At 37.6% G+C, this 10,412-nt stretch overlaps 2 protein-coding genes across 3 annotated transcripts in view; both read left to right on the plus strand.

Moving 5' to 3' along the window:
• Positions 1,493-8,368, plus strand: LOC109829145. Its single transcript, XM_020396272.1, has 10 exons — positions 1,493-1,597; positions 1,704-1,841; positions 4,439-4,627; positions 6,084-6,221; positions 6,313-6,434; positions 6,518-6,650; positions 6,730-6,859; positions 6,989-7,068; positions 7,173-7,307; positions 7,812-8,368. Exons 1-10 carry the CDS (start codon positions 1,496-1,498, stop codon positions 8,046-8,048), a joined length of 1,404 nt encoding a protein of 467 aa, XP_020251861.1. The 5' UTR covers positions 1,493-1,495; the 3' UTR covers positions 8,049-8,368.
• LOC109829146 (protein MAO HUZI 4, chloroplastic-like) overlaps positions 8,457-10,412 on the plus strand; it is a 6,212-nt gene continuing 4,256 nt past the window's right edge. The window contains exon 1 of one of the 2 annotated variants that reach the window (XM_020396274.1): positions 8,457-9,167. The gene's annotated coding sequence lies outside the window, so the exon portion shown is untranslated. The remainder of the gene's footprint in view (positions 9,168-10,412) is intronic. The other variant, XM_020396276.1, reaches the window with a different exon arrangement.

Below are 10,412 nucleotides of genomic sequence, written 5' to 3' on the forward strand. Positions count from 1 at the left end.
GACAAATTTTCAAAACCGACCCTTTTGGGTTTTTAATTACAAAAAACGACCGGTTTTGAAAATATTTACAAAAATCGACCTATTTAGCTGAAAACAGGTCGGTTTTTTTAAATTTTTTTGGAAAACTTCACGGGAGTTGAACTCCCGTGAAGTTTTTCTCATAACAAAACTTCACGGGAGTTGAACTCCCGTGAAGTTTGGAAGAAAAAATTTCAAAAACCGACCCAGTTTCAACCAACTGGGTCGGTTTTTATAAATAAAACTGAAATAGGTCGTTTTTTGCAATTAAAAATCCAAAGGGGTCGGTTTTGAAAATTTGTCCATCCTTTACTAGGAACGTTCGATGGGCGAAGCGACAGGCGATCTTCTCAAAAACTACCCCGACCCAAGAAATAGAGCAAGAAAAGCCTAAAAACAACATTTAGCAAGTCGGCGAGCTGTACATAATACTAGACTAACAAAATTTGTAACGATTTAGGGTCTAAATATGAAGGTTTTGGACGATATAATACTTAGGGGGTGTTTGTTTGCCTGCAAGTGAAAGATGAAAGTGAGAAAATTATTTTCATTTAACAATTAAGGTGTTTGTTTTCATGTAAGTGGTTATGAAAGTGAGATGCAAGAAAGTTGCCACATATGATTTAATGTAATTTTGAATTCCCCTAAAAAAAATGGTGAAATCACATGAAAGTGACAAAAAGATAACTAATTTAATTAAATGATTTTAATTATACTTTCTAATTAATCTTATTTTGTCACGTCATCTTCACATTACACTTTCGATGATAATTTAATTTTTCCAAACAAACATTGTATTTCACTTACGTGCTGACATGAATGTAAAAATCATTTATAAAAAAAAATAACTTACATATTTTAAATTCACTTTTAAGATTGCCGAACATTTAGATTAACAAAGATTAGGAGTCTAAAATATCACGAGAAATCGTGATGCTGACTTCCCCAGCCACGCGAAAATGATGGGGGAAAACATCGGGCTGTCTATACGCCCTCTCTCTCTCCCCTTCTCCCCAACGACCCAGATTTACAGCGCCCGTCCGAAGTGCCAGCCTTCCCTTTCTTGCCCCCGTGCTCCCTACTATATAACGCCCTCGATAGTCATTTCCCCTCTCCCCCAGTTTCCTTCTCTACCGATCAACCCCTAATCAAATCTCACCCAAATTCCCACCTAGAATCTCACCCCAACCCTAAAAAATGGACCCCACCCCCGACGCCGCCACCGCCTCCTCCTCGTCTGACAGCTATCAAAATATTTTAACAAAGTGAGATATCAGCTCTTTCTCTCATCAGTTCTAGGACTGACTTGTCGAGGGAACCTACAAGCTATTACAAATCACAGCAAAACAAACTATTTTAGGTGGTTCGGCAAGTTGCCTACGTCCACGGGACAAGGAGGGGGGATCTACTATTAGAGAGGGAGAATACAAATAGGATTTACAATCACACAAGATCTCACAAATAAAACCTTCAAACAATGGTCAAGGAGAAGAAGCCAAAGAAGCCTAAGGTGACTGTGGCCGAGGCCGCGGCCAAGATCAACGCCGACGATCTTGCTGCTCATCTTGTGGATGTCTCGGTGAGAGCAATTTTTTGGGATCTGGTTGGATCTTTAATTGAGAGATCACGTTGTTTTTTTTTTTTTTTGATAAAGTTTTTGAAATTTTAAAATTTTGTTGTTGTAGGGTTCTTATGAATCGCAGCAAGATATTCAGCTGATGAGATTTACGGATTACTTTGGGAAAGCTTTTTCGGCGGTCAGCGCATCGCAATTCCCTTGGGCGAAGTTGTTTAAGGAGTCGCCGGTGTCAAAGATCATTGATGTAAGTTTTGTTTGGGATCCTTTTTTCGCGGAATTTTTTGGTTTTTGATACAGGAAATTGCTTGCATTGTTGTGGAAATTTTGGGGTTTGACTTGAAATTTTGATCTTGGTTGTAAATATTGGATCTTGGTCATGAGAATTTTGTAGATCTATTTCAGCACGTGATTTAGTCTCGTGATCATCTTAGAATAAGCATAAGCTTAGCTCGAGATATTTATAGGACTGAACACTTGATCTTATCGTGATTGTCATTCTATAGCTACGGAATTTGAGCTTCATCTGCAATGTGCTTGTAACATTTATTTGAAAAAATTAATCTTGGATTTATCTTTATGGGGTTTTGAGTGTTATTGTTAGTTGGATTACATTGTTCGAAGAATAGTACTGTTCTCTAGTCTATATGTAGGACTATAACTCCTTTTACTAGGTACATGCATGTATAATTGGGTGTATCTTAGGAGGATGTACCTGATAATTACTTTTTTTATTTTTTATTTTAATTATTTCTCTCGCTTCCTTTAGGGCCCGTTTGGTTGGAGATTGAGGAGCTCGAAAGCTACCACAGCAGTCCCATCTGTGGCAGCTTTCGGGCTCTTTCCCACCCAAAAACGAAGAAACAAACAGCCCCTTATTGTTTTGTTTCCTAGGTACTTATTTTCTGAATCAGGGACGCATCTCTCTTTTGACCACTTCAACAGAAGCAATGTTGTCAGGCTGCAAAGAAATTTTCTATTTGAATTAATATTTTATTTTTGTCAGATCATGCTTCTGTATGGGCATTGAGTTAAGCACTTAAACCTGTTTGGACCGAGAAGAACAAACTTTTTGTCCTTGTGAAAATAGTATTTGACATGTACTTATAAATATACTACTGAGGACTACACCACATCTGAACTGATTATAATCAGTCGGGATGTGCCTTGAACATCCTTTAATCAATTTGTCCTGCTTTGGCAGGAGTTCTCCTTTTCTTAAGCCGGCAACAATTTTTGACTTAAAAGAATAGGATCCTTTAGCCTTTATCTTGTCAAATTTGTATGCTTTACTTTAGATGCATTTTCTTTATGGGACCTGTTGCAACATTAAAAAGTTCTTAACCTGACACAGTAATTACAGTCCAAAGTTCATGATGGTGAAGTATCAAATTCTCTGATTAATTCTTAAATGGAAGAGAACATCATTGCAATTAGTGTCAAGGATGCGTAAGTAGTTGACACATATGGTTCATCATTCAATCAAAGAATGAAATCGTTGGAATTCCTCATCCTGGGTTGTTCGTATTTCATTTTGCATGCCTCTGGTGTGGCCTAAAACAATGATCTTTACTTTATGAATCTTATTCATGAACCTTTTCTAATAATTTTGATGTGTGCAATGCATGAATGCAAATCATGGGGTGACAAATGGAAGCAAGGAAGAATTTTGAGGTGCTTGAATATCATTATCATTGTTGGTCAAAATGAACTACTGCTGATCTGTAGATCTATGCCATAATGGGTCATCACTAAATTATTTCTTTGATATACTTTGAATCTAGTAGATCTATGAACAAACATTTCTTGAGTATATGTTTAGTTAGTAATATTTGGAGTCTCATTGTTCCAACTACATTCAAACTCCAAGATATTTGTTTGGTTGAGTTTTATTCTAACTTTGAAGAGTTAATGTGAAATAAAAATACTTCAAAGTGGGAGAATCAGTGCAGTGTTCAGGTTAAGGTGTTCCAGTGACGGAAATGGGAATTGCATGATACTACAAATGCACTTACAAATTTCAGCTACTTCTTCCCAAACATACCCCTAGAGAAAAGAAAATGATACGCCAGTTCTAATATGACACGAGTGTTAATAGATACACCAGACCTAAGGTGACTTGAGTATTACTACTTGCAACCATTTCCATTTTTTGGTACCTATATATATCTTTCTCTTTTCCTTGAATCCAAAGTTCTTTCATAAAAAGCAAATTGCATGCTTTACTTGTCCTTCTCTAGATTTGATAATTGGAAGCACTATACATAAGTTTTATCTTTTACTTTTCATGCATAAACAATTGAACCATTACAACGCATATGTTATTTTTCTTTTACCTTGCAATTTGTAATTTGGCATTTATTTTCATTTGATTTTTGCAATTATCCTTTGGTAGGAAGGAATATCGATTTCCTTAAACCCTCATTTTTATATATATCTCATCCCAGGGAATATTTTATATTTGTCATGGTTATTTTGGGTGTCTTGGTGTAGAAGCCTTAAAATTTTAACATGCCCATGTTGCTTCATTGTCCAAGTATGTTGTGGGCTTTTGTGCCATAAAATAAGTCACCTGATTGGGGTCTTGCTTATGTTAAAATGCTGTTTTGTTCCCTTGCTTTTGTTCTATTTGTAGCTATGTATAAATCTTTGATATTTATTGTAATCTTGATAACTTCTATGGTCTTGTCTTGGTTATGCTTGAGTTTTGAACTAAGATTATATTTTTTAGTGGACACATGCAGTTTTAGCTTCAACTGATGGTTTTTGGTGCATGTCTGCACTCTGCAATGCCAGCAATATTATTTCTGAGTTTAATCAATTTTTTTGGTTTATATGGAACAGGTTCCTTTATGTCATATTTCAGACTTAGTCTATAAAACCTCAGCAGATTGGATCTCTCAAAAATCCGCCGATGCTCTTGGTAATTTTGTTTTATGGTGTCTTGATAGTATCCTTGCCGATTTGGCAAATCAACAACCGGCTGGTAAAGGCTCAAAAAAGCCTGTTCAACAGCCTTCAACGAAATCTCAGGTACTATTCAGCAATGTATTAGCCTTATTCTTGTCACTAACATGTGCTAGAGTGGCATTAGCTTCTGACTGATGCTTATTTGTTGAACGGACCATCAAACTTGAACTAAAATGATTTCTTCTTTCTCTTAAGTTATCTGCACTAAAATGTTCCAACAAAATGTGATTAGAGTTTCTTTTTCGTCTTTCTTTTATGTTTCTGTTTGACTGATTTGTATGAAGGCTTTCCTAATATTAATTAGTTATGTAAATTTTTGGATGGACACTGGATAGGAAGCCATATAAGTAACTAGTAGGTTCAGTTACTTAATGCAATGTTAACCAGGGAATTGGTAACTCCATAAGTCCGTTGAAAATGAGATGTAACTGCATCATGTTCAAATTCTTTCCGGTATCTTTTATATCGTCCAGGAGATGGGAGATCCTACTTTAACATCTGGGTGCAATCTCGGTTTGGAAATGCTAGTTATTGTCATCATTGTAAATTCCTTCTGATCATGATAAACATCAGCGTATCAGAGTGGTATTTTTATGTTCATTAAAATGCATCACTACTTTTTTCTTGTGTGTGCAGTTGGGAGCAGTACTGGGGTTAATAATGTCTTTTCTTGGCAGTAAGGTGTATCTATTTTCACTTAGTAGTTAGGCAATAGGAGCAAGAAGTTATAAAGTATAGGGTTCTTTTTCTTGGCTGTCAAGTCATTATGTTCGATAAGCAACTGCGAGGCTTAAGCATATAGGCACATGCTGGTTTTTTGGAATTTACTCTACGTCCTGTTGACCCATTTCCATCACACCACTACTTGACGTTTGCAACTTTAAGAAAGTTCAATGTGCCAATTCAAGACTGAGCCATTGTCGTAAAAGCCAGTGTACTGCATTGTGTGGTTTATTGTTAATTTTGCAGATGGGATTGTGCAGTGAATGCTGCTGGGGTGAATAGGAAGAGAAAACAAAGAAAGAGAGAACAACAAAAAGAAAAGAAAAGAAAAGAAGAAGATGCTTGCTGGTTGCCATTTGAACAAGGAGAAGGGAGGTTAAGAGAAAGAGTAACCTCCACTTCAACGAGAAATGCAAGGAGAAAGGGTTAAGGCTGGATCCCTAACCCATGTGAAAAGTTCTATTCATTCAAAACCGTTAAAATTGATACGAGTGGATGAAGGGTCAAACGACGACGGGTTCACCTCAAACTTGGTGTGTTGGGGTTTTAGAATATGTAGATCAAGTTCAACGGAGCGGATCATCCATAATGTCGCTCAATCATGTGATTTTAGAGGCGTCATAGGAGGAAATCCCCTCCGTTGAACTAATATATATATATATCCTTGTTTCTGTATTTTATACATGATCTTGTGTACTCAGATATATGGTGCAGGGGTTGATTTTCATGTCTCCTCTTGGCTATCTATTTAAATTTTTTTTCCACATGGCCTTATGCGATGTTATCAAAACTGCAGGTTGCAATCTTTGTTGTTTTGGCAATGACCTTGCGGCGAAAGCCAGACGTTTTAGTTAGCATTTTGTCAAAATTGAGGGACAACCCAAAATATCAAGGACAAGAGAAGTTTCCAATAATCGTATGGGTTGTTGGTCAGGTATCATATCTGTGTATTAACCCCTAGTTAATTAACTAAAAGAGATAGGCTCTCGGAACTTCTCCTTAACCTGATGAGAACTTTAATACAGGCTTCTCAAGGAGACCTAGTTTCTGGGATGTATGCCTGGGTTCATTATCTGTTGCCTTTGATCTCTGGAAAACCTAACATCAACCCACAGTCGAGGGACTTGGCTCTGCAGTTGGTTGAGAGGTACACCTAAGGACAAAAGGAAGAAAAATTGATCTATGATTTACCTGTTTCTTGTGATCTAAACTTTTACCTTTTCCCCCCAGAATTTTGTCAGGACAAAAAGCTCGGTCTATCTTGCTGAATGGTGCCGTAAGAAAAGGGGAGCGCTTGGTGCCTCCTTCTGCACTTGATTTGTTGATGAGAGCAACATTTCCTGCTCAATCTGCTCGAGTCAAGGTTAGTTTTATTTTTTTATTTATCTCAGTCTCTTGTAGTTTTTCTTAGTAGCACCTCTTTAAGTTCATATCTTGTTCAGGCTACAGAGAGGTTTGAGGCGATATATCCGACTCTCAAGGAGCTGGCCCTTGCTGGTTCTCCAGGTACCAAAACTACAAAACAGGCATCACAGCAGCTTTTGCCTTCAGCTGTGAAAGCAATGCAGGAAAGTAAGTTTGGACTTATTATTGCTTGTGGTTCTGCATCAACTTGTTATTTTCCTTTTTATATTCTCTAATTAGGAAAGCAAAAGAGAGATGATTTCATTACTCTCAACCTAAACAATAATTATTTGGCAGACAATCTTGAGTTAGCGAAAGAAGCTGCTGATGTATTCATCTGGTGTTTGGTTCAAAATCCAGATTGCTACAAGCAATGGGTGAGCTGTTCTTATTGCAGTTTGAAGTTTTCTGGTGTTTGCAAATAGCTTTACAATGGTTATGATTGTTTAACATTGGCTTTGTCATATCTAAATGGAATCAGGAAAAACTTTACTTGGATAATGTGGATGCAAGTGTTGCAGTTCTCCGCAAATTATCTGATGAGTGGAAGGAATATTCAATCAAATTCTCTCCTTTTGTTGCTCTGAAGCAGACACTTAAGAACCTAAGGACAGAGGTAAACAAGCATATTAATGGAATGAATTTATGTTTAGTAAGTCTAAAGGTGGATAATATCAAGCACTAGATGTACAACTTCTGTTTTGGAAGTGATCCTCTTGTGTGTATTCTTCTATATGTTATGGGTTAATTGTAGATATACTCCCAAACTATGAAGGTATGACCACTTATAAACTTATTTTATACTACTTACACCCTTGAATTCCAGACAGCATTATTTCTTTCATTAGGTTGACATCTCACATGAGAAACAAATGATAATAAGTTCCCTTTTGCCTTGAATTTAACTAGAATACTAATTTTTATCTAAATTAAGGGCAAAAAGAATAAATAAATAATACCATCTGATTTTTAGGATGTGTAATTGCTAATAAAAAAAGTTAGTGGGATATAAGTGGCTACACCCTCATAGTACAAAGGGTTTATCTACAATTTGCTACCCCTATATTATTTACTATAGCATAATGTTTCACTGACAAAAGCCTCATATTTTTCCTTCCAGAATGAGAAGGCCCTATCGGGGGCTGTTGATGCCAGAAGCCAAGCATCCATTAAAGAAGCCGACAAGCTCTGCAAGGTGATTTTGGGTAGAGTATCCCGTGGCTCTCGATGCATTAAGAATGGATTACTTCTGCTCACGGTTGCAGTTGCTATTGGATTTGCTGCATCCTCAAATTTGGAGTCATGGGACTTGAAGAAGCTCCAGGCTATGGTTAGCAGTTCCCTTCAATCCTTTTGAAAACATGGCTTAAAAAAGATGGCATAAAAAAGAGTAAGAGAGTAGCCAAACTTATGTTCAAAAGTCGGTCTCTAAGAAAGAGTCCATGATAGTTCAGCTCCCTGTAGAGAAAATTAGTTTAAGGAACTGTCTGAATTGTGCAAGTTTGTTGAGAAATAGTTAGGCTGCATAATATGTTGTTAGTTTGTTTTCGGGGATTTTCAAAGTTTATATACCCTAGTTGTTGTGTTGCTTCTTTTCTCTAACTCTGAGATGTAAGTTTTTCCTTAATTTAGTTGTTCCTGCGGTGTGAAAGATTCAATAAAATTTCTTTTCGATAACTCTGAGATGTAAGTTCATATGTTTTCTTGTAGTGATTGTGAACCCTGGTCTATTTGATAGAGCAAAAAACTCTTCATAAGCAGGCAGTGCCAGCTTTTATATGCAAAATTCCAAAATTTGGTTACAATTATAATCTCCTGTATGGTTCCGAAGTTGAAGTTTTCCTGTAGTGTTTGTGGACCCTGATCTATTTGATACAGCAAATTTCTTCGTAAGCAGGCGGTGCCAGCTTATATGTGCAAAATTCAACAAAATCCGGTAGCAATTAAAATCTCCTGTCTGGTTCTGGACTTGAACTAATGTTTGGTTGCTGTAGTTGCAGTTGTCATTAGTGTTCTTCCACTCAATTCATTTCATTGTCTACAGCTGTATTGACTAGTCAATTTTCCTATTTTCGTCCCTTTCCCAAACTTTTCAGTGAAAACCAAACTATCCAATGCGGCACTTTTGATTTCTACGCTACAATTCAGGCAGAGAAGAAGCACGTGCCAGCTTTTATGAAACGTTTCCGTGCCTCATGTCATGTGGCTCTCGTTTAACAATCCGACGATGATCGACTGGAGGCACGCGCTTGCTGTCTGCTCCATTTCTTTTATGATTTACGAGTTTCGTATTTCAAACCGACGCGGGTGGAGATGCTCCGACTCGATCAGTTAATGAGAGGATGATGCGGTGGACGCGGGGAAGGGGAGATACACTGAACCCTCAAAAGACAGGGTATGTCAACCCATGCTGCATGAATATTGATATACCGACAAAGGATGAGATTGACATTTGTGACGCAATTTGACTTCTGAGGTGTTCATGCTATTCTGATTTATTTATTTTTTAATGTACATGCGTCCGTATTTATCTCGTTTTCTTAAAAAGAAAAATGGGAGAAGTGGATATAGGAGGAAGTGTTATTCTTTAGTGTATATTTACCGAGGAGTAAACTAACGTCGAATTCAATCCTGTTTGTCGTATTGAAGCAGTTGGGTCTCGACGCCTATACGTCTTTGAGAATCAATTTTACTGGGTTTCATGATTTGTCAATAGATATCCAATATATTCTGTAAAATTTTTTTGGATGCAATTGATACGGGTGTATCTTCTCTTCGGAACTTAGTGATCCTCATGGGAGCTTCAGGATAAATGATTCTCATGATAGCTTGAGAATAGAGGTGTAAAACAGCACAGTGAAACGCAGGTTGAAGCGTGGAACGAGACAGCGAATCGAAGAATCGAAGCATCCAGTTTTTAGCCCGTCAGTCGACTCATAACAGTCACGAGTCGACTCATCAGGTTGAGTCGACTCATGTCTGTCATGAGTTGACTCACGAAACCCAGCCGTTTGTCACCAGTCTGAGACGAGTCGACTCATCTCAGTCATGAGTCGACTCATTGCTGGTTTTGTGTTTTGTTCAGTTTCGGACGAGTCGACTCATCTCAGTCGTGAGTCGACTCATCGAAGATTTCCTGGTTCGTTTGGGTTTCTGTTTGCACGAATTCCTGTTGGGTTTGGGCTTGGTTATTTACCATTTTGCCATCCACGTTGTTACACCTATATAATGGATTGTTTAGGGTTTCTAATCAATCAGATGTAATCAAAGTGAGATTCTAATCAAGAGAGATTAGGGTTTAGAGAGAATTGAGAGCTTGTTCTCGATTCTAGTAAGATTGTGAGAGAGAGATTGTAATCTTTTCATACTCATAATTTAGAGAGGGTATTTTCCTTCGTCACATACTAAATTGTTCTTGTGTTTCTGTCATCCTCTTCTCAATCCACCTTTGATAATTTCGCGATCAAAGATGCTCGCACGACTGACTCTTATCAGCAATTCAACGTTCAACATCAATGTAACTTTCAAGCAAAAATCTCTCCCAGCAGATGTGCATATGCCTCTTATCCAATCTCATCCAAATAACCCATCTCTTTGTCGCCTTTTGTATTGCCTCGCTTCAGTGCTGCTACAGTTTTATGCAGGCCGAAGTGAGTGCAAGTTGTTTACCTATTGAGCGCGCTCTCTCTCTCTCTCTCTCTCGCGGATGCCTCATTATAGA

Source organism: Asparagus officinalis, chromosome 1, assembly GCF_001876935.1.
Source record: "Asparagus officinalis chromosome 1, Aspof.V1, whole genome shotgun sequence".
Taxonomy (NCBI): domain Eukaryota; kingdom Viridiplantae; phylum Streptophyta; class Magnoliopsida; order Asparagales; family Asparagaceae; genus Asparagus; species Asparagus officinalis.

What these genes read in the sequence shown, in the direction of transcription:
- LOC109829145 (XM_020396272.1), top strand. Translation starts at nt 1,496, where the DNA reads ATGGTCAAGGAGAAGAAGCCAAAGAAGCCTAAGGTGACTGTGGCCGAG. An exon ending in CGGTGTCAAAGATCATTGAT is followed by an intron (nt 1,842 to 4,438) that starts GTAAGTTTTGTT and finishes TATATGGAACAG; the next exon opens with GTTCCTTTATGTCATATTTC. An exon ending in CAGATTGCTACAAGCAATGG is followed by an intron (nt 7,069 to 7,172) that starts GTGAGCTGTTCT and finishes AAATGGAATCAG; the next exon opens with GAAAAACTTTACTTGGATAA.